The 27,461-nt window shown below is 39.9% G+C and overlaps 1 protein-coding gene across 1 annotated transcript; it reads right to left on the bottom strand.

Annotated features, from left to right (window-relative positions):
- Positions 1-8,186: 8,186 nt before the first annotated feature.
- LOC114642635 (gastrula zinc finger protein XlCGF7.1-like) lies at positions 8,187-9,103 on the bottom strand. Its single transcript, XM_051921616.1, has 2 exons — positions 8,480-9,103; positions 8,187-8,394 (listed from the first exon to the last, which is right to left on the bottom strand). Exons 1-2 carry the CDS (start codon positions 8,951-8,953, stop codon positions 8,215-8,217), a joined length of 654 nt encoding a protein of 217 aa, XP_051777576.1. The 5' UTR covers positions 8,954-9,103; the 3' UTR covers positions 8,187-8,214.
- Between the last annotated feature and the right edge of the window lie 18,358 nt (positions 9,104-27,461).

A 27,461-nucleotide genomic window follows, 5' to 3' on the forward strand; every position in this document is an offset into this window, starting at 1 on the left:
CTCACTACTCAAAGCGCTCTCCACACAGGGAGGACCCAGGAAGCGAACCCACAATCTCCTTACTACAAAGCAGCAGCACTACCACTGTGCCATTTCTTTGAGAACAAACTGCAAACAACCTTGCATGTGATCCATAATCTACAGTGGCCATTAGCAAGTATTCATCGCCACACCTCTTTTTTCCTCTAATAAGCCATTCGTATGTGCCTGGTTTCAGTCCACATGAGCATATAGCAGGAGATCTGTGTATTTCCCACTGCATTTGTGGTCTCTCCAGTTGTGCTTTCTCTCCTCTTTTGGAAAACCTTATTTTCTTTTTGCCTTTTCTCAAAATTGTGTCACCTCACTCTATGCAGATCTTTGGGGTAATGTCAGGTTTTTTGGATTGCCTAACCAAGCTTTATGATGGAAGATGATCTTGGCTTTCCAGTTCAGGCTGTTATATTTTACAAATGTGGCAATCCTGTGAGCTGGGAAGGAATGCTGGCACTCGCATGACTGAAGATCTGCATCTGTAATCGACTTCTGTTGGGTGCTTTCCACTTTCTGCCCTACGAAAGTAAAGTCTTGGCATCAATTGGTTTTTGAATTTCAGTTGGTTGGCACAGAGCAACTTTGTTTTTACATCCACACTGTTGAGGTCTTTATGTGGCCACTCTATGACCCCACAGCTGTATGAGATGACATGTTTTACTGGCTGATTAACTGGTGGCATTTTGTTCCTCACTCTCAAGTAACTTCTAAGGATCATTTTTACCCTTCTTGTGAATTCACTGCTGATCTTCAGTCTCTGCTTTTTATGGTTTACGTCTGCACCCTCACCAATTCCAAGTATTTCTCAAGTCTACTTTTGGTTAAGTTCTCTTACTGGATAATCTTCAGCAAGGTTGAGTTTAATTTTACATTAATGAGGGCTACTTTTGCAAATTTATTTAATCCAAACACTACTCTTCTGCGTTAATTTTTCAATGGCAGTCAAGATGGTCTCTACATGAAAAATGTTTACCACATTTAGAAGAGCAACATGGCTTCTCTCCATTCGGAGGTGTAATTTGTGTCTGAAGAATGCTATTGTGATAGAATTGTTTTTTACAGTCAGGGCAGTAATATGGCTTCTGTCCTGTGTGGATTCTTTGGTGGATCTGAAGAGTACATCCTTACAGGACCTGGGCTATGACAGAGTCACAAAATGGGAAGAGAAAATTATCACCGGCCCCTCACATCCAGGCCAAAATAGATTACTGTAATGTACTCCTTACAGGACTACCTAAGAAAGCCATCAATCAGTTACAGTCAGTGCAGAATGCAGCAGCAAGAATCTTAACTAGAAAAAGAAAGTCTGAGCACATTTCACCAGTTCAGCGTCATTACATTGGTTACCTGTGTCATTTAAAATTGATTTTAAAATAGTCCCGTGACCCTGTGTTCGGATTCAGCGGGTTGGAGGATGGATAGATACTACTATAGATAGTCCCCTACTTATGAACTTTTGAGATGTGAACTTTCATATATATGAACAAAGTGATCCTTAAGTCCAAAATTACCACTTAAGGAACATTTGCATGTCCGCTGAGTGGTGGCAGCAGGGGTGGGAAGGTCTTATTTTTGTTATTATAATCTTTATTTCATGTACAATACTTGTAAGCTGCTCAAAACATATTAAAAACTACTGAAAAAACACCATTTACATGTCCAAGCCAAGAGCTGTCTGAAACTAAAACACTTATCCACACATACCAATACATGCTGGACTCATGAACAAAATAGACTTTCAAACAGCCTCACAGAACAGAACCTGTTGGTAAGTAGGAGATCGACTGTAATGGTTCACACAGCCTTAAATAATCTCACCCAGTCCTACATTTTAGAATGTCTGTCCCCTTACACTCCCAGTCATAACCTCAGATCTTCAAATGAAGGTCTGCTTGCAATTTCAAGAGCCAATCTGAAAAGAATTGGTGAGGTGGCCTTTTGCTGTTACACACCTAAACTTTAGAATACTTTAGCAATAGAAATTCACCAGGCTAATACTGTAGAATAATAAAATAATGGGGTTTTTAATGTTTTATTTTTATGGCTTTTTTGTAGCTACATTTTTAGTTGTATCCCTGTTAGTCTATATGAGCACTGAATTATCATTTTCCTGTGGGATGTGCAGTTCCATACTAATCTGTACTATTCTCTGCCGTCTTTTCTGATTCTTTTGTGTGGATGATGTGCTCCACTACCTCCTGATCAACATACCACACTGCTTCACGTTTATGGACTGAATGGCAGGTGTCCCAGATGTCCACATGGCTGTCATCATCACATTCTTCATGTGAAGCATGTAAATCATGAGGACTGATTTAGGTGGAATGCCCAGTAGGGCCAGGCAGTGTTTTAGTAGTTTTGCTTTGGATCCCCTGCAGATTATTTTTTGTTAGCTTAACTGAAACTGCTGTTATTTTATTTCAATCCTGCTAGCCCTTCGACCTTACCTTTTTCTTTGTTACATACTGTATAGTATTATTGCCTAATCTTGTTTAAGTTTTATATTCCTTTTTATTTCAAATTGTAAAGCAGATTGAGCTACACTGTTGGTAGGAAAGTGTATAATAGAAATAAAAGTAGCACATCTATCCATAAAGTTGTTTCTTCTTGAAAACTCTTTGCCACATTCAGAACACCCACATGGCTTCTCTCCTGCATGAATTTCAAAACAGATCAGAAGAATATTTCTGTGCTGAAATTGTTAACCACATTCAGGACAGGAATACAGCTTCTAACCTGTGTGAGTTTGTAACAGTCGACCCCTTACCCAGCCGGCAGCCACACTACAAAGACCTGTGGCCTGGATAAATTACTGAGATGAATCTACTTATACTAAGCTGTACTTCTAACAAATAATATTTTCCCCTCAATTGACAATTAAACACAAGCAAACAAAAGCAGATATGTAAAATAAGTGTATAAATATATTAAATGAAACACAATGACAAAAACAATAATGCAAATCCCCAATGTAGAATATATCTATATATGTATATCCCTCCACCAAAGCTGCAAAGTGAAACACCATATATACAATAACAAAACCTCCCTTACCCCTGCAACGTATGACAAACACAAATAACAATGGATGAACACTGAAATGTTGATGAACGTGAACTCGAGTCCAGGTAAAGTATTGTCCTGAATACGGATGACTGATCAAGAAAAAATGGATGCATTTGAATCTCCCGAATAAAAATGGAACAATCTCACCGTGCTTCCTCGGCGTATGGTGGATAATAATGTCCAACCCTGGGGTTTCTGGCGATGATTGAGCTGTTGTGAATCCAGCAGAATGAGAAGCAAACTGGGTACAAGGCGCGATGTGAAAAATAGCAGGAAATGATGATCTGTTGTCAATAAGGAAATCTCTGTCTCTCTCCTTCCTCTTTCCCTCCTGATCGTTTAAATAGTGATGAGCCGGATGTAACTGGAATGTAAACAGGTGATTTCCATCCTGGGGCTGTGGTCTCTCTCCCTCATCCGTCCCCTCTGCACTTACGGGGACACCATTCACTGACATACACATGACGGACAGTAAACGGGATGATGGAAACAACACACATTCAGCACACACATCGAATATACTATTACTATGTAGCCCCGCTACATTCCTCCCCCCCCCCCCCCCCCCCCCCCCCCCCCACCTTGGACAAGGGAGGGCCAAAGTACGGCTTGAGATTGGCCATATGAATAGTGTCTAGCTTGGTGTTAGTGCCAATACCCCTCTAAACCTGGAAATTAATGGGACCCGTGTGCGACATGATTTGGGCTGGACCTAACCATTTAGGCGCTAGCTTGGCAGAGAACCTTTTGCAGAGAAGGTGAGCTCTAATCCAGACCAAATCACGCAGCTGAAAGTGTGCTTCCTTACACCGGGCATTATATAACTTGGCGTGTCTGGATGTCGAACTCGCCAACCTCTGTTGTATTCTCCGCTGCAATTCCTCAAACTTAAATAGATTATTGTAGATGTTTGTTTCTGGACTAGGGGCTCTGGGAAGGAGTTGGTCAAGTGGGCCCTTCAGCTGTCTGCCCAGCGCAACCAAAGCAGGCGTCTCATCTGTGGCTTCATGCACAGCGGTGTTCAGGGCAAACCAGAGCTTGTGGAGCCATTTATCCCAATCCTGATGGCGTTCACCCACATAGGAGGCTATCATGATCTTCAGGGTCCGGTTCACTCGCTCTGTCATGTTGGCCTGGGGATGGTAAGCGTTTGTCAGGCTTTTCTTCACTCTCCAGGCTGTATAAAGTTCATCCAATACGGAGCACATGAACTGCGGACCCCGGTCTGAAACGATATTCTTTGGCACTGCCCAGCAGGTGAATATTTCGTTCTTCAGGGTGGAGCATATTTTGTTGAGTCTGGCATCCGTTAATGCAAACAGCTCCACCAAATTCGAAAAACAATGAATTACCACCAACAATGATGGTCTCCCTTGAGCTGGTAACAGGAAATGGCCCCATCAGGTCGACTCCCAAAGTCTCCCCCAGTCCATAAGCGATCGTCGATTGTAGAAATCCTGCCGGTTTACTAGGTGGGTTTTTGAGCTTCTGGCAGGTTAAACACTTCTTCACGTGGTGGTAAATATCTTTCTGGACAAACGGCCACCACGCTACCCCCAAGATCTTAAAACAGTGTTTTAGTTTTTACAAGGTGACCACTCAAAGGGCTGTCATGATAATAGTTCAGGAAGTTGGGGATGAGGCCCTCCGGGACCACTAGTTGGTGTTGTAGACCCGTAAGGGAGGATGGAGTGGTCCTGTACAGAACCCCCTGGAGGTCCACGAAGTGTACCCGGTCAGTGTGCTGCTGCTCCAGTCCCTCCCTGATGTTCTGGCAGAACGGACTGGCGGCTTGTGCTTGAGTCAGGTCTTGCAGGCGTCTTGGCAGAGGGAGGACCATCTTCTTTGCCTCTGCCAAACACACCATCCCCAGTGTCTCTGATGCCCTGGACAGAGCATCAGGCACGATATTGCCACAGCCCTTCTGATAGGTCACCTTGAAAGTAAAGTTCTGGAGGTGAAGCACGCACCTGGTTAGACAGGAGGAGGTCTTCAGGTGATTAAATACCCAGGTCAGAGCGTGATGGTCCGTGTACACTTCAAACACAACCCCCTCCAGATAGTGTCTCCATTTTTCCACAGCCCACACAAAGGCCAAAGATTCCTTTTCAGTCGTCGAATAATTCAGCTCAGTGCCATGCAATGCTCAAGAGGCGTATGCGATGACATGTTCAGCCTGGTGGATTTTCTGAGTGAGCACGGCGCCAAGCCCCAGGGGCCTCATGTATAAACGGTGCGTATGAACAGAAATGTTGCGTACGAACGTTTCCACACTCAAATCGAGATATATAAAACATAAACTTGGCATAAAGCCACGCACATTTCCACGGTACCTCATACCCTGGTGTACGCAAGTTCTCCGCTCGGTTCTGCAGACTGGCAGCACCCAGCGTCAAAGCAGTGCTACTGTTCTCCTGTGTGGTTACTGTTTCTTTCTTAGATCCACATTCCTGACGCGGCTTTATAAATACACTGAAACTAACTGCATATTGTTTATTAGTGTAATGCAACTGATTGTAATTAACCTGCAGCAATATAATGGTCCAGGGAATAGCCATAGTATTCCAAATACCATAACTGCTTTAGCGTTGTTACTGTCAATGCACCGTCTTTTTTTTCTTTCAGCTGCTCCCGTTAAGGGTTGCCACAGCAGATCATCTTTTTCCACATTACTCTCACTGCACCACTCGGAGTATTTATATCACTGTATCTGAGTTTGGAATCACAGCAGCAGCTGATCGGAAAGAGAATTATCGGGATACAGCTTCAAGCACATGCTGCCTCGGCCATGGCAAAACGCTTCAGAGCTTTTCCTGTACGGACCTCGCGGTTCAGAAACAGTTTCATCCCAAGAACTTTAAGCGCACTCAATCAGTCCATCAAGTGCTCCTTGTAGAACTGTTTGTACTTATAAGTACAATTACCTCACTGTACACTTGCACAACAGTTATAATATTTTACAACCTGCGCTACTTTATAAAGCGCGTATTTACATATGATGACGGTATCATTTTTAAGATGAAATGCAGCAAAATATGTTGATTATACAGTATTATACAGATAAACTAACTTCATTTAAATAATTTATATTGCTAATAATCAAATGTGTGGACACGGTGCCGCGGTACCTTGTGTTTATTCTTGCTGGACTGGTGCGACACTGGTAGGATAGATAGATAGAATAATTAAACACTTACTACGAAGATATTTCAATGTTCCTTAAACGTTTTGAAGAATCGTCGTTCTAAGCTTACAGATGGCTTAACGTCTATTACAGAGCTGATTGTGTGGTGATTGGGTATTTGGAGAAAGAAAAGTAAGGACAGGAATTGGTTAGTATGTTTGAAAGAGACAGTACTGCTGCAATAAATTATTTCATCAAAGGTCGCGCATGGTGCAGCAAGCATCTTGCGTGAGACATGAGCAAGCACTGCGCCACAGTGTTCCCATGTTTAATAACATACTTTCATTCCTATCATCATGAAAAAGATATCACGTATACATCTCAGTATTTTAATTATTCAGAGAGCTGTAATATCACAAATGCAATGGATTCTGTGTCCTGTCGGAGAAAGAGAAAGCCGGTTTAAGAAGCAGGTAGTGATTCACACACATAGAGCACATAGAAGATCAAATACAGAACAAAGCATTTAACGTGCTACTTTAGTTACAATGAGATTTGAGAAGCTAGTAAATTAAACGAATTTAAGATGAAGTTTATGATGTTCTACTGTACTTTAATGGCAAAAGAAACTACGTGATTAAAGTGGAAATTTCGAGATTAAAGTTGACATTTAGTGCTTTATTCCCCACTGTGTGCCTATTTTTTTTCTCTGTACCCTAATAATCTTTCATATGACACTCAGACAGTGGGCTACGACTCGCCTTTTCACGGCGACTTTGATATGTGACTTCTTTTTTATTTCGGGCACTGTGCGACTTTGTGAACTTGAGCTTTCAAGTTTCTTCGACACTCTGTCACTCGATTAACTTCCTTTTGTTGATTATACCACTGTTTAAACCTACAAATAGTACGTTTTTCTTTGCCTCCACTGGATATTTGCTGAAATTCTTATATGTTTCCCCCGTGCTTTTCCCATTGTCTTTTCACAGAAGGCTGAGCTTAAGGGCTATTTATATTGATTTGCATATTCAAAGAGGCGTAATTCTGGGAGGAGTTGGGGCGGGACAGCAGGCGCGTGCACGTGCATTACTTTTCACACTGATCGGGATTTATGTACCGGAAGAACGTGGAAGTTTGTGTACGCACAGATTCCTGCATCTGGATTTTTCTGTGCGTACGCACATTCCCCGCTTTTGTGCTTACGCCATGTAATAGTGTGAGTTCTACACATGGTGTTATACATGAGGCCCCAGGTACCTGTACCTGGAAGGTGAGCTGTGGATCTGGCTGGGCCAGAACAGTTGGCTTTTGAAGATGGATCTTCAGTTGCTCGACCACGTCCTGGCACTCCGTTGTCCACTCCCACGGGATATCTTTTTTCCTCAAGTAGTTCAAGGGAGCCGCTATATCAGCCATCCTGGGGATGAACTTGTGATACAACCCCAATAACCCAAGGAAACGTTGTACTGATTTCAAATCCATGGGCGTGGGGTAGTCCCGTATGGCTTAGGTCTTCTCGGGGTCTACAGCGACCCCCTACGATGAAATAATGTGCCCGAGGAAGCGGATGTGGAGTTGAATGAAGGTACATTTCTTTGTGTTCAGCGTGAGGGGCGCTTGATGGAATCATTGGAAGATGGTGTCCAAGTCTTGGAGATGTTGTTTAATAGAAGGAGTAAACAATGACGTTGTCGATGTAAACAAAGCAGATCTTGCCTATCAACCCTTACAACTTGTTCCATGAGCTGCTGGAAGGTAGCCCCAGCATTTTTAAACCCAAAAGGCATGACTTTGAATTGGAACAAGCCTTCTGGATTGATGACTGCTGTCTCCTGCTAGAAAACAGTTTTCCACATTCAGGACAGCTTCTATCTTTTGTGAATTCTTTGGTGGCTCTGAAGATGGCATTTCTGTGAAAACTCTTTGCCACATTCAGAACAGCAATGTGGCATCTCCCCTGTGTAAATTCTTTGGTGGCTCTAAAGATGGTTTCATTGTGAAAACGTTTTGCCAAATTCAGAACAGCAATATGGCTTCTCCCCTGTGTGAATTCTTTGGTGGATCTGAAGATGGCATATCTGTGAAAACTTTTTGCCACATTCAGAACAGCAATATGGCTTCTCCCCTGTGTGAATTCTTTGGTGGATCTGAAGATGGATTCTCTGTGAAAACTTTTTATCACATTCAGAACAGTCAAATGGCTTCTCCCCTGTGTGAATTCTTTGGTGGCTCCAAAGATGGCTTCTCTGTGAAAACTTTTTTACCACATTCAGAACAGTCAAATGGCTTGTCCCCTGTGTGAATTCTTTGGTGGCTCTGAAGATGGCTTCTCCTTGAAAACTTTTTGCCACATTCACAACAGCAATACGGCTTCTCTCCTGAGTGAGTTTTAAAGTGCGTCTTTAGATTTCTACTGTCAGAGAACTGGTTTCCACATTCAGAACAGTCATATGGCTTCTCCCCTGTGTGAAATCTTTGGTGGCTCCGAAGATGGCTTCTCTGTGAAAACTTTTTCCCACATTCAGAACAGCAATACGGCTTCTCCCCTGTGTGAATTCTTTGGTGGCTCCGAAGATGGCTTCTCTGTGAAAACTTTTTCCCACATTCAGAACAGTCATATGGCTTCTCCCCTGTGTGAATTCTTTGGTGGATCTGAAGATGGCTTCTCTGTGAAACCTTTTTGCCACATTCAAAGCAGCAATACATCTTCTCTCCTGTGTGAGTTTTCATGTGTATCAGGAATGTATTACGGTGTGAGATTTGTTTGCCACATTCAGAACTGCAATATGGCTTCTCTTCTGTATGAATTCTTTGGTGGAGCAGAAGATGGCTTCTCTGTACAAACGGTTTGTCACATTCAGAACAGCAGTGAAGTTTGATTCCTGTATAAAGTTTAAAAGAAAAATAAAAAAGGTTAGACTTTAATCCACTTCTTTATTACTGACATTGTCTTACAACATTAAACAGATGTTGGTTTAATTTATGAACACATTTTGATAAGCATAAGCAAACATAAAACTTTAGTACATGAAAGGACAATCAATTTATAAATGAAAAAATGAACAACTACTCAACACATGAGTATAATCCAAAAAGTTTAAATAGTAAATAGATCATGAGATTATTGTTGATTTTAATTTTTACTACATTACAGAACAGCATCATCATGTTGTCATTATATTCTTAAATTTGATATATATTTTTTTAATTATTGGAGGTAGAAGGTGATAATCTTCACCTATCATTATACTGGAGAGTGTCATGTCTAACACGTGAAATGCACTTTTATTAAACAGAATGTTTCTTAATATTTCTAAACAATTAGTTCAAAGCCAACTGACTCCATAATGTGTTTTTTTTTTATTTGATTTTAAGAAGAGGCAGAGGATAGCAAAGTAAAAAGCTTTAAATATACAATGAGAAAAGTATAAAACTTCAATGAATAAAATGCACAGGTCACTGAAAAATCCAACAGACCCACATGACACCTGAACTGAAACAGCAAACTGGACACTTGTGGCCAAAATCCAAAATATACTTCTGTCTTCATACCAAATGCATCAAGGGCTTTTTTAAAGCAAATGGATTTAAAAATTCATTTAATGGATTTAATTTCTTCAGCTAAAACAGGGGCCTCCAGAAAAGCAGCATAATTTTGTGAGAGTTTTGGTAAATCAATCAAATTAAAAACCATCAATCACTTCCAAAGATGGGGGTTCAGCAGAGGAGAAAGTTCAGGAAAAAATCTAAAATAAACCTTACTAATTTCCAAGCAGTAGTTAGTGATATTATCTATATATCTGTATTATCACTGCATTTTTGCTCGACTTGGGACATGGAGGCTAACGAATCTCATCTGTGCAGTCTAAGACATCACATCTCACTCAGTTTAGTACCAGAGAGATAGCAATGAGAGCACATGAAATGAATTCTCAACTCTACACATTTACTCATTTACCTTCTCTCTGATTAGTGTCATTTTGAGCTTCTCTACTGGATCAGAAAAACACGGATGTATTTAAAAGATTATTCAGTCGCTTCCTAAGATTGTCAATATTACTGTATGCTGACTGAGTTTTCTTTAACCAGTCTCCATCAACACATAACAAAACCTGCCTTCTGAAACACCTCCAGAACCACAAACCTTCAGAGGCACAGCATAGTGAACTGGGCCCAAACCTCCATGTTTTTTACTAGTGGCAGAGGAGGACACAGCCACACAGTAGCACCTTAAGGCAGCTGGATGAATGTCTTTAACCAAAAGAAATGATTCTTGATAACAGGCTGTATCAGCCAAGCTCAACGATAATAAATCAGCAACACTTGAATGCTTGCAAGTAGAAGAGAGCAACCTTACAATCCAAGAGAAGACACAGAGATTAGACAGGAGAGAGGAAAACAAAGAACAGTAATAAAGGAGAACTGTAAATGAAATACATCACAAGGTGCCAAACAAGTTCAATCAGTAGTCCCGCCAACAATCGTTTATAATGTAGACTGTAGCTCCAGAATCCCTACCGTAAACCGTATATACAAAAAACTAAACTGAGGTCTCAAATAAAAAGACAGGAAAAAAATCAACAGGTTTTGCTTATGAGTGGGCAAACATGGAGAGAGCTCAGTAAACAATCTCACTCTGAACCCATCATTCACAATACAAGGGTCAATGTTGTGATAAAATGAAAAAAAACATCTGAAGATAAATATGACATCCAAGCAAATATTAAACCATTGTGGGTCAAGAGTATGTGGAGTATGCAAGGCTCGTGTCCTGACCCCTCACAACCCGCAATGACTCTCTAATTACATGTGCATGTACACATACGAAATACACATATGAAAAAAAGAAAGAAGTAGTAATTATGAATCAATATTCAGGAAAATGTATAAGCAATACTGGAATCTATAATAATAAAAGGCAAAGCCCTCACTGACTGACTCACTCACTGACTGACTGACTCACTCATCACTAATTGTCCAACTTCCCATGTAGGTGGAAGGCTAAAATTTGGCAGGCTCATTCCTTACAGCTTACTTACAAAAGTTAGGCAGGTTTCATTTCGAAATTCAAAGCGTAACGGTCATAACTGGAACCTCTTTTTTGGCCATATACAGTAATGGACTGCAACTCACTGGCCGTGGGAGGTGGGGTTGCGTATCGCGTCATCACGCCTCCCACGTAATCACGTGAACTGACTGTGAAGGAGAAAGGACAGCCTTATATGGCGTTCGTTTATAAAACAGCGGACAGGCGACGTCAGCGCAAGAGGCGAAGCCACAGTTTAAAAAGGTTTACTTTTCTTCTTAATAAAAATTTTAAAGCAGTACTTTGCCACTACGAAGCGCGGGTATTTTGATATATATCAAAATATATCGCGTCATCACGCCTCCCACGTAAGCACGTGAACTGACCCGCTGCCGTTTGCAATGCCATATTCGCGAGATACAAGTTTAATGAGAAGACACAAGGTATAAATGACAGTTTGGATCATATTGTAACAGAGTTAATATTGCTGTAGCGAGAAACTTTTAACTGCCGGGTCTTAGCTAACATTAAATAAACCCGTGGACATCGCAATATCACACAAGAGACCGGCTCACATGAAGTGACTGAACGCAGCAGGAGTGATCACTTCGATGAATCAAACCTGTTCAAAAAAACACATTACACAATTGATAAGGTACGAACACATAATGAAAAAAAGCACGGTATAAACCGTAACTTTAAATTAAGTTTATAGAAACGCTCCCCCTACCGTTTTCAATACCATATTAGCCCCTGCGAAGCGCGGGGATTTTGCTATATATATTAAACTATTTCAACCATTCTATGATCTGCTTCTCGCAACTGAAAGAGGGCACCGTGGCAGAAGTTAGCCGGCTTGCTGACCAACCACAAGCGTTACCTGGTAGGTAACCACCCATACAATCAGATTGTGAATCAGACTACGAATGACTGCAATGTAATTACCCCGATCTACATGCTGTCAAATGAACGAACCACACGCCGTGGCACAACGTTAGGGCCTTCGCCTCTACGTCTGAAGTTCAATTCCCGTAAGGAAGTGCAGTGAGTGTGTACGCCTGATGAGCCCACAATTACGGCGAAACACGTGTCGCGTACTATGCATCTTCAAAGCACGATGTAAACCGTAAGTTTAAATTGAGTTTATAGAAACGCTCCAGCTGCCGTTTCCAATACCATACTCCATCCATCCATTTTCCAACCCGCTGAATCCGAACACAGGGTCACGGGGGTCCGCTGGAGCCAATCCCAGCCAACACAGGGCACAAGGCAGGAACCAATCCTGGGCAGGGTGCCAACCCACCGCAGGACAGCAATACCATATTCGCGAGATACAAGTTTAATGAGAAGACACGAGGTATAAATGAGACTTTGTAACAGAGTTCAAATTGCTGGAGCGAGAAACTTTTAACTGCCAGGTCATGTCGCGTGTTCTCGGGTAGGTACACCAAAAAAATGTATACATTTATGCATGTAATGGGCAAACAAAAAATGTACTATACCCGAAAGCACTGCAGTAGTACTCAATGTATCTTTACTTCTTAAATGTTAATGTTTTACTGTTTAATAATTTATACGCTTCTTATATGTTGTTCAAATTCTTTTATCAAAATACCAGTAACAGCGCACTGCACGATAACGTGGAGTGAATACACTTCACATGACCATTCATGTTATTTATCCTCTTTCTCTGTACGTTTACCATTCGTTTGCTCAGAGGTTGATGCGCTTGCTGCTTAATGAGCAGCTCTTCACCCTAGCGTCCCGCTGCTTCTCGTCTTTCGTCAGCATCTTTTCCTGTTAAAACTGATTGTTAGTTTTTGTGTTGCGATAACTTAGTATGGTGCGCACAGCTGTGAGTTGATTCTACAATAAAATAAAATAAAATAAAGATAAAAAGAGTAATAAAATCATCACCCTGAAAGCGAATAGTACACATGACGTAGTATATGTGTACCAAATTTCAAGTCAATAGATGAAACGGTTTGTGAGCTACAGGTGATTTAAAATCCTGGACAGACAAACGAATAGCCACGGTAGCGTATTATAGAAGAACATTTTACTGTTTAATTTATATTTATATGCAATGTGCTTCTTATATATTACTTCATATTCTCATATGATAATGATGTTAATGTTGTTTATATTGATTTCTATGTTATTGTAAGTGCTCTTTATTTGTGGAAAAATAAATTTGGCAATTAACAAACTTATTTTATACATACATTTTATTTTTTTCTCTTGCACTCCGTGAGCGAAGCCACTGGTTAATCAGCTATATGTGTATATATATATGTAGATATGTATATATATATATATATATATATATATATATATATATATATATATATATATATATATAGATGGATGGATGGATGGATGGATAGATGGATAGATGGATACTTTATTAATCCCAATGGGAAATTCACAAAGGCGAGTCTTGGCGTGTAAAACTCCATGCCCACGTTGTAAAAGTGTGTCCAGGGAACGAATCCACATAAAATAAATTAATACGATAAAGTAATAAAGTAATAGGAGTGATCAATAAATAAAAATAGAAATAGAAAAATAAAAGTAAAAAATAAAAGTAGAAAAGTACACATACAGTCATACACGGAGCTGCTGAAAAGGCTGCCACTCTCGGCGGCGCCGAATGTTAACTATGTAGATATGTGTGTGTATATATATATATATATATGTGTGTATATATATGTACATATGTAGATATGTATATATATGTAGATATGTGTCTGTGTATATATATATGTATGTATGTGTGTATATATGTATGTATATATGTATATATATATATATATATATATATATATATGTTTATATATATGTGGATGTTTAAATGTATATATATATATATATATATATATATATATATATATATATATATATATGTATATGTATATATATGTTTGTGTGTGTGTGTATATGTATGTATATATATGTTTGTGTGTGTGTGTATATATATAATATATATATATATATATATATATATATATATATATGACAGCAACACTCATAACAATGACAACACAATTACATTGACAATCCTATTACGTTATTTTTAAAGTGTTTCCTTTTCTTTTTCATAACCTCTTTAACACACTACTTCTCCACTGCGAAGCGCGGGTATTTTGCTAGTATCATAAATAAAACAGCCAAAGCGGCCAAGCACCAGTGACATGAAGGAGACAAGGGCACTGAGTGCCTGTTGAGGGTCGGTGAACAGCTGCTCTCCCAGGAAGGACGTTTGAGGCTTTGCCAGATAAATCAGGAAAGCAGAAAAACCAATTTGTGGAACCTTTGTGATCACTAGAGACGTGGTCTTCTGTGGTGTGGACTGAGTCATTGGCAGTAAACATTGATCTTCCATCCTTCATAAGTTACATTTGAATTGTTGAGTTCCTCTTTCAGAATAGTAATTCAGTCAAAATAGCAAAGCAGCTTGATGGTAATTCGACATAGAATATAAACGAGGGAAAGTGACCGCACACGTCTATGTGCCCACACAATTTCAGGAAAACCAAAAAGCCTTTGATTTTCACAAAGATGAACATATCCTCACCCTTAGCATCATTTGGAACTCCAATAATTCTCATGTTGTCTCTCCTTCTCCCATTTTCTTGTCCATAAAGTTTCTTATGGAGAGGTTGGGCCTCAGCATAGGAAAGTATCTCAGAGTCCTGTTGCTCCACTCGAGTACAGACCTGAATAAAAACTAACAAGAGTTTCTGCTGTTCATTTCTGATTTTGACAATATCATCATGAAGGTCAGAAAAAAACTTCTCTCTTCTGATGTGTTCAAGGTCACACAGTATTTGGCTCCGATATAAAGGCATTTGGTTGGTCAACAGTGGAAACTGCTCCAGAGTTATCTGTCACCATGGCGGCCTCAATCAGACTCCTCTGGCCTTGAATCAGAAGAACTAGGGTGTGTCTTCAGATATGAACAATTCATATGTCACACCGACAAGTAAAAAAAAAGGTATGTTGACACTCTGATGAAACATTTCGAGGTTAATTTGTAAAAACAGTAATTGCAGGGTAGCTGAACAAAGCTGTACACAGCCATTACGCCACCAAGCATCAAGTGGCCCCTCAACTATAAAATGCATACAAAAATATCTTTTTAAATCGTTAAATCAAAACAGAACAATGAACAAAGTGAAACATTAATGCACTAACCCAGAGAGAGCACCAGTGATGTAGGACAAACAATTTAAGATGAGAAATCCCGGGATTGGAAAAGTTACTTGTTCTGGATGAAGAGTGGCAGGTGTAACCAGGACTGGTCAGCTTTATCACACACCGGCCCCATTTATACTGCCAATTAGAATATTAATGGACGTTCATTGCTATGATTTATTTATGCTAACAAAATTGAAATTTCAGTGTTTATTGTGTATTAAAGGTATTGTGTGAGTTCATATATGCAAATAATGTGTAGTTTAATTTGTCATTTTGTGGTTGTCATTAATCAAGGATAGGCGTCTGCCACATTTTCATTAATTTCCATCACACCAGGAGATATTCCTGCTATAATTGTATGAAAGGCCTCAGTTTTCAACCTGATGATAGTTTCTCTCACTTCTAGTATCCATTTACCTTTACTTATTTCGCTGACACATAATCCAAGGTGACTTACAGCATTTATGATACAATTGGTTGCATTTCATTTGGTTTTCCAACTGGAGCACAGGCAGGTCCAATGACTTGTTCATGGACGCACAGGGAGTCAGTAGTGGGATTTGAACCAACAACCTCAGTGTTTGCAGTCCAAAGTCTTAATGACTCCACCACACTGCCTGATATCCTCCAAAGACTTTTAGGAATGTCATCATGACCGACATCAACAAACTCCTGTCCAGAGCTCCTTACTGTGGCCTTTACTATGGAGTTCTTGAACATGGTCAGTTCCAACTCTACCGCGTAGATAAAAACGAGTGCACTATAGTATACATACTATATCATCAGAGGTACAGAGAAGAAAATGATCAGGAGATAACAAAAGACAAGCTTGAGTCAGAACAGGGAGTCAAACTGAGAACTGAAGAAATAATTCTTGAAATGAGAAATCAGAAACAATTTCAGATTCCCAAGCCAACCTTACTACCATCACCAATATGATGTTGTAATCATCACATACCTCAAGAAATGTTGGGTAAGACCACTATGGACACTACAGATGTGATGGAAATAAAATGGCTGTAAGTAAACAAAGAAGTTGGAGCAAAACCAATTGTTTTTGGATTGTTTTAAATGATCTTGGATATAATTTTCAATACTTTTTTTTGTTTCTTTTTTAGTTATTGCATCTATTTTACCTTTCAATAAGGGAACACCTGTAAGTAGTTCAATGGAACAGTCACACTGGAAATGACGGTGCAGTTTTTGGAGTAAATCTTTAGTAAAACATGATACTCATGACAATCAAATAACAAAGTAACATTCAAACACACCAAGACTTCTCAAGAGGGTTTGTAAACTAGTCCAATGACAATCCAAATTCCACCTTTCAAAGTCTCTCTTTCCATCAGCTGAAATACAGAGCAACATGAGCAACCTCAACATGTACCATTAAACGACAAACAAGTCAAAGCCAGAAAAATCCAAACTTGAATAATACTAAAGTAAGGCACAAAAAGGCCTGCTATAAGAGAAAGGGAGATGAAGCAAAAAACAAAGTGAACAGCTGAGATAGCAACAAGTCTGTAAATTTCCCTCAGGTGACTGCAGATCTATTAGGACCTAAGAACAATATGGACAAGAACAGGCCACTTAGCCCAGCAAAGCTCACCAGTCCAATCCATTTAATTCTTCTAAAACAACATCAAGTCGAGTTTTGAAAGCCCCTAAACTCCAACAGTCTAACACACTATTTGGTCATTTATTCCAACTGTCTATCATTCTTTGTGTAAAGAAAAACATCCAAATGTTTGTGCAAAATTTACCCATAACTGTTTTCTAACTGTGTCTCCATGTTTTTGTACACAGGACAACACAGGTCAAACTCAAGACTATTAGCTAAAGATCCACAGAGATGGACCCTCAGTTGGATTAAGCAGCTCTGAGAAGGTGTTGCTTAAAATCTTCCATACAGTTAAACCTCTCTACATATGCATGAAAATGTTAGTGAACCCTTTGGAATCTCCAGAATTTCTGCCTTAATTCCTCCTGAGAATGTGGTCTGATGTTCAACTGCACTACAATAACAGACAAACACGATCAACCTGAACTCATAAAACACAAACAACTGGACTGTTAATGCTGAACATGTCCATTAAACCTTTACAGTCCTGTCAAGTCAGGTGTTCAACCAATGAGAGGAGACTGGAGGTGTGGCTTGGAGGCACCTAGACAAATAAAAAGAAAGAAATGTGGGTTCTGGAAAAGCTGTCTCTTCTTGATAAAGATCTGCTCAAGAACATACAGAACAAGAACATAAGAAATGTAACAGACAAGAGGAGACCATTCATCAGTTCATCAAGTCTGTTGTTTTAGCTAACCGCTAAGCTATTCCAACCTCACCTCAAGATAACTCTTAAAGATTCTCAAGAGGAGATTATAAAAAAGAGAGATAACAATAAAGGTGGAAAAGCTAACAAAAGCATTTCAAAGAACCTGATATTCTGCACCGTACGGTGTTCGTATGGTGTGGGTGTACACACATAAAACATGATGCGTTTCTGACAATATAAAATGGCAATCTGCAGCCATGTCCAGCTCTCATAACTCAATAATCCAAGCACTTTACAGCACTCATATTATAATAAGGGCATGTAGCAAGACTGAAGCTGCCTTTGTTAACTGTAAGTAGTTACATTTGTAGAAGAAAACCTGCACAGGTCACCAGGAAGAGTCGATCAATCTTCTTTTACTTTCTAAGTCTTGCAAAGGTAACACTCAAATCAGCAGAGCAGTAAAATAAAAGTGGAACCTCGGTTCACGAACGTCTCGGAACACGTACAAATCAGTTTACGACCAAAAAGTTCGCCAAACTTTTGCATCTGTTCATGACCACACACTCAGTATATGAACAAGTCAGTTTCCCTTTTAGTTTGTACGTGTTCGGTCTCTCCCTGTGCAGCGAGCGAGCAAGCAAGCAAGAGAGAGAAAGCGAGACACACACAGGCGCTCCAGGCGCACAAGAGACACACACACACACCCAGACGCACGAGAGAGACACACATGCACACACGAGAGAGAGGGCTGGATGCATAAGGTAGAGAAGGCAGTTAAAGAATGCACTGGGCTTGTTTTTGTTTTCACTTCTGTTTACAGCGATCGGTTCGTAGCGTGCATTGTTGCAATGTTACTTTTCTTGGTGATTTATTAAATTATGGATTTTTCAAATGTTCATTTTCTCCCTGTGCTTAAAACTCATTTAAAAAAAGTGTTTTTAGTGAGCGGTTCGTAGCGCAAAGTATTGCAGTGTTCGTTTTCTCTGTTGCTCAAGGTTTTCTCAGTGTTATTCAATGTTTTTACATTTAGTTTACTATTACGCTGTGCATTGTATGCTATAATTAACTATATTTGTGCTTAAAAACTTTTAAAAAATTATATATTTACATACAGTTCGTACAGTCTGGAATGGATTAATTGTATTTACATACAATCCTATGGGGAAAATTACTCTGGTCGTAACCCGGAGTTTTGGAACGAATTATGGTCATGAACCAAGGTTCCACTGTATTTGTGCTGTGTCCTTTTGATGCACTCCAAAGTCAGGTCTTTAGCTCTTACTAATAACATAAGCTCTAATACCATTGGATACTCCTAGTTGCTAACAGGACATGGCAGAACAGAGATACCTTAAAAGGTTACTATCAACCTGGTCCACTTGGCCGGATGGCCGCTTGTCAGTTTCGTTAGCCTTAAACGTTCATGACATTAAGGTGCCAAAGTACACTGGCCTCCTAAACTTCTGTACGCTTATCCTTCACAGTCCTTTCAATCACAAGTTTCATGTTCCATTGTCATTATGACTTGTCAGCAACAGACAATACAAGCAGATGAATGTCAAAGCAAGCACGTCCTAAAGTACTTTTAACTTTATTTTATTTCATTTGTTGAAGCCTTTCTGTTACTGAAATACTAAATAAAAACACACTTAACTGTCTTTAGTTCAACCTTTGTTATAGTAAACACCAAATTATACCTCAGATTTTTAAGCATAAGCTCAAAGAGTAGAGACTCCAATAAACCCAGTAAGTAATGTAGCCGTTTTGTTCTTGTCAGCACACCTACATGACATGCCAGGTGCACAATGGACCGGCGATCTAAATCCAACTTCTACACACTCCATTAATACACAAGTCACCCAAGATGTGGCTGACAAATGTCATGTCTCCGTGACCTCGCTCGACCCGTGATTCATTTATTTTGAGGTAAAATAGCTTTGACAAACGTGATGTTGATTTACGTGGTGAACTGCTTGTTGGTGAAGTAACCTGCTGACCCCTCAGTGTTTCATGTGGCCTGAAGTATTCATTGTAACAGCAATCATGTCATTACATGTACCACGTGACAGTGGCTACTCGCTCAAACAGTTTTGCCTCACACCTTTCCTGAACCCGAGACCACAGAGGTGCTGTAACTACATGAATGACCTTTCACTCTCAGATGAAGAGCAAAGCCAGATATTCTTGAATGCAGGTGATGGGATCTCAAAGCATCAAGAGAGAGGAGGCTGATCTACCAGCTAATGAAGTTCTGCATCATCCTGACTGCATATGTAGGAGATGGATTAGCAAGCTCCATATATGAATGGTTCATTGTGCTGATTAAAAGGAGAGCTCACATGAGTATTTAAAAAGTGATTGTGATTTATAAATAAAAAAAAGTAAATTTGTGTAAAAATGTGTGTATGCCAGGTTTAGTAAATCCGATTTTTTTGGGTGTACACATTTTCCTGTTTATTTTGGCATGCACATATATTCACATTCAATTCTGTTCAGAGTGTTATAAATAATCACCCATGGTCTGGTGTGTGGGTCTTTCGAAGGCCTGTCACCCCATGTAACCATGTTTGTGTCCCCATTTCACAGTGGTTTGGAGGTAAAAAAAGCACCTCATGGTAGAATCATAGTTGGGGTTTTTTTTTTTTTGCTTCTGCAGGACCTGGACAGGATGACATCATCAATGTAACGCGGAGTTAAAAATTATTATGAAGAAATATGAGAGGAGAATGTAAGAATAGCAAAAATTTGATATAAGTTAGGTAATGAAACAAGACAATGAGCAAAAAGAAAAGAAGAAATCTACAAGAGAAAGGCTTTAAGTGAAGAAAACTGGTGTTCTGCACTAGCCAATCAGAACACAGAGATACACCTGAAGTCAGCTGATCATTCAAGGTACCCCAGAAACATCAAAGAATTGAACACTCTGGAAAGGAGGAATGAAGTAAAATTGAAGGTTGAGCAGAAACTGCAGGAAATGTGTGGTGGAGGTCATTGGAGATAAAGGAGGATCAGCAAGTTAGTAAAGACAGGGGGTCACAAACTGGACTGTTCAGGTTTAAACAATGTATTCAGGAATGACGAGAAGTCTAGTTATTACTTAACATGATAGTGTTTGTCTATCTTTGGGGACTTAATTGAAGATCAGACCACACCGTTAAGAAAATTAGAGCAGAAAATCTAAAGGATTCACAGACTTTTTCTTGCAGCTGTACCTTTGTTTAACACTTTAACAAAAGACAGGTTTAGAAAGTTTTGTTAATGCTACAAACTATAATGGAAGAACAGAAAATTCCAAAACTTGGAAAAATATAGTGAAATTGTGATTTACTATGTGTTTAATATTGTTTGAAATGTCATCTAAGTTTCACCTAAAAAAAAAGCACAAGACAGCACTTTCAGGCCCATAACCCTGACCCCTAAGACGTACACACATTTTTATTTTTCACTTACTTGTTTTAGATGATGTTTTAGGTGGTGACTGACCTTCCGGAATTTTAGGAGATGGAATTTCTTCAGTCATCTTTGTTTCAGACTGTAATGAGTCATATTTTACATTGATAGAAGACTCCACAGATGAAAAGTGTCTGCTATGAGAAGAGACTAACCCGGTCACTGCTCCATCTTGATGTTTATAATGAAGGTCATCTTCCTTAACACTTTCCATACTCCTACAGTTGTCCATCTCAGTGCTAACACACTCCTGTTCATCCTCCTCTTTAATACTCACTGACCCCAGTTCACTGTCCTCTTCCTTAATGACCAAACTCTCCTGTTTAGGGTGGACACTCTCTAACTCATAGTCCTCCTCCTTAACATTTATGATCCTTAATTCTATGATATTCAGGTCAGCCTCACACGTCTCCTTTTTCACATCCATTTAAACGTTACAGTAAATGGCAGATTTGTCTCTCTGTGGGAAAAAAAAAACAGAAATCAGTTCCATTAAAACTGCATCATTCAGATCTAAAGACATTTGATTTTTATAACATCCTGTTAGTTAAAGCTGATGTCAAGTCAGAGAGTTCATAGAAATCACACAGTAACTCATCACTTTTCATGTCACATTTGCTGTAAAAAGTGTTTGAGAATAAAAGGAAGGTCCAACAGGCTAGAAGAAGAAGGAGGCCATCTTGCACAGTTGTGTGTCAACAGTATTCACTACTTTGATTGAACATTCAATACTGTTAGGGTCCCGGAATTTTGCTATCAATTAATGTTAAGGAAGGTTTATACAAGTTAGGCCTCAAGATTATGTTAAAAAACAGGGGCATATGAAGGAGGAACTTAAAATCGCTGGCCAGCTTGTCTAATGTGAAACTGCTCTAAACTTGCAAAATCCAAAACCATTATTCAAGTCACAGCCTTCATTTACATAATCTGAGTGAGATGGAGGCAGTTGGTGGTGTGTCCCTGTAAAGATGGCCGCCTAATATGAGACACCCAATGTCTGACTTCAACTAGCCTGCAATTCGCTAAGATAAATTTAAACAGGTTTGATTTTGTTTTTAGTCTTAGGGGCAGACTGTGTGTGCAGGAGAGCAGACAACCAGAGAATGTTTCCCTGAAGTAGAAGGCATAGAGTTAAGTGAAGAAGAATAAGAACCTGCAGGATTTGAACCTACAACCCCAATTCCAATGAAGTTGGGACGTTGTGTAAAACGTATCTAAAAACAGAATATGATTTGCAAATCCTTTCCAACCTATATTCAATTGAATACACTACGAAGACAAGATATTGAATGTTCAAACTGATAAACTTTATTGTTGTTTTGCAAATCTTCACTCATTTTGAATTTGATACCTGCAACACGTTCCAAAAAAGCTGGGACAGGGGCAGCAAAAGACTGGGAAAGTTAAGGAATGTTGAAAAAACACCAGTTGTGAACATTCCACAGGTGAACAGGTGAATTGGAAACAGGTGTTTGTCATGATTGGGTATAAAACTATGCAATTCTTTAATTCCACCAGGGGGGGTAAACGTTAATATTTAACATTATACATAGTTATTGTCTGTTTTTTTCACCTGAATTATTATCATTCTTTAATTTAATATTATTTATTGTATCAGTATGCTGCTGCTGAAGAATGTGAATTTCCCATTGGGATTAATAAAGTATCTATCTATCTATCTAAAAAAAGGAGCATCCCCAAAAGGCTCAGTCGTTCACAAGCAAGGATGGGGCGAGGTTCACCGCTTTGTGAACAACTGCGTGGGCAAATAGTCCAGCAGTTTAAGAACAACGTTTCTCAACGTACAATTGCAAGGAATCTAGGGATTTCATCATCTACTGTCCATAATATCATCAAAAGTTTCAGAGAATCTGGAGAAATCTCTGCTCGTAAGCGGCAAGGCCGAATACCAACACTGGATGCCCGTGACCTTCGATCCCTCAGGCGGCACTGCATTAAAAACCGACATCATTCTGTAAAGGATATTACCACGTGGGCTCAGGAACACTTCAGAAAACCATTGTCAGTTAACACAGTTCGTCGCTACATCTACAAGTGCAAGTTAAAACTCTACCATGCAAAGCGAAAGCCATATATCAACAACACCCAGAAACGCCGCCGGCTTCTCTGGGCCCGAGTTCATCTGAGATGGACTGACGCAAAGTCGAAAAGTGTGCTGTGGTCTGACGAGTCCACATTTCAAATTGTTTTTGGAAATCATGGACGTCGTGTCCTCCGGGCCAAAGAGTAAAAGGACCATCCGGATTGTTATCAGCGCAAAGTTCAAAAGCCAGCATCTGTGATGGTATGGGGGTGTGTTAGTGCCCATGGCATGGGTAACTTGCACATCTGTGAAGGCACCATTAATGCTGAAAGGTACATACAGGTTGTGGAGCAACATATGCTGCCATCCAAGTGACGTCTTTTTCAGGGACGTCCCTGCTTATTTCAGCAGGACAATGCGAAGCCACATTCTGCATGTGTTACAACAGCGTGGCTTCGTAGTAAAAGAGTGCGGGTACGAGACTGGCCTGCCTGCAGTCCACACCTGTCTCCCATTGAAAATGTGTGGCACATTATGAAGAGCAAAAGACGACAACGGAGACCCCGGACTGTTGAGCAACTGAAGTTGTACATCAAGGAAGAATGAGAAAGAATTCCAGCTGCACAGCTTCAACAATTAGTGTCCTCAGTTCCCAAACGCTTATTGAGTGTTGTTAAAAGGAAAGGTGATATAACACAGTGGTAAACAGGCCCCTGTCCAGGCTTTTCTGGAACGTGTTGCAGGCATCAAATTCAAAATGAGTGAAGATTTGCAAAACAACAATAAAGTTTATCAGTTTGAACATTCAATATCTTGTCTTTGTAGTGTATTCAATTGAGTATAGGTTGAAAAGGATTTGCAAATCATTGTATTCTGTTTTTATTTATGTTTTACACAACGTCCCAACTTCATTGGAATTGGGGTTGTAACAAAAATAACAGATGCTCCTCTTTCAGTCATCTCATGTTTGAGATAACAAAAGGGCAAAAAAAAAAAAAGAAAGGGCCACAGCTGTTAACCCTTTGTACACCACAGGTGTCATCAGCAGCACGCTATTGGCTGTTAGAAACAGGGCTAAGCACGACTCTGCTGAATGGTCAGCACACAATCTCTGAATGTAACAAATGTTTAAATTAACGAGATCAGGTGATGAGATCTGCGACTGTAGTTGGCAAATCTGAGATGCTCCAGGACAACAACATTCTTCAAAACAACTTCATTATCAACAACTTTGAAACAAGTTTCAAGTTTATCAGCTTCATCTTGTTTAAGTACACTCTGCACACATCACAAATATTTTAGTACTTAACACATTAGTAAACTCCTGTTAAACAGCAGCACCACCCAGTATTGCAAGATTGGTATGGTGGAGGCCTTGTGTGCCTCGGTCTTTCTTAACAATCCATTTGTGCTTCTGACGGACCATTTTGCTATGGGTAACCCTAAAAGGGGGGCCCCCAGAGTAAAAGCAGCTCATTATTGACCTTCATGAATAGTCTAATTAAATGAAAGTGGGTCTTGGCCAGAACAGGGATGCTAGTCCTGACAGTGGTGTTCACCTAAGACTGGCATGGGGTCACCACACAGCCTGGTTGGGTCAGTATGATAAAGTCACATGTATAAATAGCCAAATGTACCTTTGCTTCCACCTCACCACCGTGGTCCAGTGCAAATCAAACACAAATAGAAGTTATTGGGGTACAGGAAGAAAACCAGAGTACCTGTACAGGGCAGGAGCCAGCTATAGACCATCATAGGGTACACTCACATTCAAGTCCACAACCACACCAAGACAAGTTAGATTTGCCAGGCCACTAAACCTGAGCATCTTTTAAGAGACTTAAAAAACAGGCTGAGATTCAAATTCATTCTGACAGAACTGTAAGGCAGTAACACAAAACACAAATCTCTACTAATTTATCCAATGCTCACTAACAGACATTACTGAAACATGGGAGTTTGTCATATTTGATAGAGGTTAAATGGGAAAAAGACACACATTTAAGTGTCCATCCAAGCAATGCATGTAAATGTCTGCTGTCTGCATTGGGTTAAGCAGGTTTGAGGCCGTCTGTGTAAATACCGATACTGATTGCCAACGTTTACCAGTTAAGAACATAATTTATTCTCTTAAAGGCGAGTTATTTCATGGCAGCACTGCCGTTTTCTCTCACTACAGATATACGACCCTATATATCTTAGTATTTGTTGTCAGCCATGGACTCCAGTTCGTTTTTTAACTTTTACTAATCTGACTCCTCGCTATTCTTTTAATGGCCGGCCGGTCACCACCTCCGCGACTGTCTTTGAACTGGACGCCGCGTAGGAACAAATGAGAAACAAAGGCAGAAATCAAAGCGCCGTACGTGTGGAATGGCCGTCTGCTCGATGTCTGCGATTCGTGAAGGAATCGACAAAAGGAACACACGGAGATGAACGTACAGGCGCCAGTCACCAGGCGCCAGCGGTGTGACTGGGTGTTACGAATTAAAATTTGGGATTCAGCCACGTGAAGTGAACTGCAAATAACAATGAACAGAAACATCGCGCGAGTGACCACAGGAGGATTCACTCCTACAAAGTTCGGCGGGGGGCTAAAGAACAGGAACTCGCCACTCACTCAAGTCGCGCGCGGCGATTCTAATGGAGCGAATGAAAACTCACACATCCGTAAAGTGCATCCCCAAAACTCAGACCACTTACTGTCTACCTCTTGGCGATGGGATTGTTTCTGAACTCGTTCACACTTCTCTCTCTCTCAGCAACAGTCTTGAGTCCGTAGTGTTTCACAAAGCGGAGACAGTGGCAGCGTGGCTACAGCAGCTGTCGCGTTGGATGACGTCATCCAGCGGGCTGCATAGGATCATGTGACAGTTAAGCGAGCCAGCGCGCTGTCTGGAGAGAGGCTGGGTGGCTCAGTGTCCGGCTGCCTTATGGGAGCCCCTTAAACCAACAGAGTCAATGGAGAAGCTGCGTTTGTTTGGGGCTGCCACAGAGCCGTTTGATTTTCTTATCATGGACCGAGTTTTTTTTTAATTAGCGTAAGATTTCAGTATTTCTTTTTTTCCTTCGCTTTTTATTTTTTATTAATAGCTCTTGTGAAATGTAGTACAAATTCTTGGCGTCTTTTTTGTTTTTGATACAATAATAATAATAACAATAATAATAGTTTTTTTTCATAATAAGAAACTTTCATCCCTCCAGGATAAGTATAGGTCTCTCCTATCTTCTTTCTCTGTACTCTGCTATCTTCAAAGTATTTCTTATTAACTGCATACTCGAAATCCTCACCACCTTCTCCTACCACCTCAATGGTGGGGACTCACAGATCTCCTCTGATTTCTCTCTTACAGTCCACTGCTTTTAGCCGAGATCTTCAGTTGCCTCCCTGCCATCTCAATCTGAATGAATGATCATCACCTTAAAGTGAGGATCTGATCAAAGACTTTGTAATCAGAAAAAAGTAAGAGAAGACTTTTCAAATATACTGTAAATAAAGTGGAAGCATACAAAAAAACATTATTTTCCATCTTACTGTAAATTTTCTTTCATTCTGAAAAATAACATTTTATTTTACAGCTTATTATTGTTTATATTATTTATTATTGATATTTATGGGGTCACCAAAATCTTTTAAGTTCTTGAATCCAGTAACATCCCTGTATTATGTTTTAATCCTTTCCTATGTGTAAATTTGCTTTGTTGTGTAATAAAAACTTTAAAAGTAACCTGCTTAATAAAGCCCTGAAGACACAGCCTACAATGAATCTCGGCAGAACAACAAAGTATTTCCATAATATTCTCATTATGGCCAACTAATGTGGAAATGAACTGACAATACAGCCCTGTCAGCGGTGGATCTTTACGCTCAGTTCAAATCGGGCAGTGCCATAAAGTGGAGTTTATTTTATTTTCTTCATTAAGCACATGTGCAGTGAGTCACATCAGCTCAAATATGATATCACACACTCCATAAATTATTAACGCTTGTGTAAAACAGATTGGTCAGCACCGTAAACTGTGTAATGAAGTAGACTTTCAATACACATGTGTGCAGATCAGGCGGGCAGTGCAGATCAGGTAGTGACAATGGGTGCAGCTGAAGGGGTCTGCGATTGAGTAGGTCACTGGACAGCCAAATGGATCGCAATGTTTTGTCACCTGGTTTACTGGACTTGAGTCAGATAAATCCTCCCTCAACCCTGACCTTCACCATAATGTAACTGGGTGTCATCACTGATGTAT

The sequence above is a fragment of the Erpetoichthys calabaricus genome (genome assembly GCF_900747795.2).
Source record: "Erpetoichthys calabaricus chromosome 1 unlocalized genomic scaffold, fErpCal1.3 SUPER_1_unloc_1, whole genome shotgun sequence".
Lineage (NCBI taxonomy): Eukaryota > Metazoa > Chordata > Cladistia > Polypteriformes > Polypteridae > Erpetoichthys > Erpetoichthys calabaricus.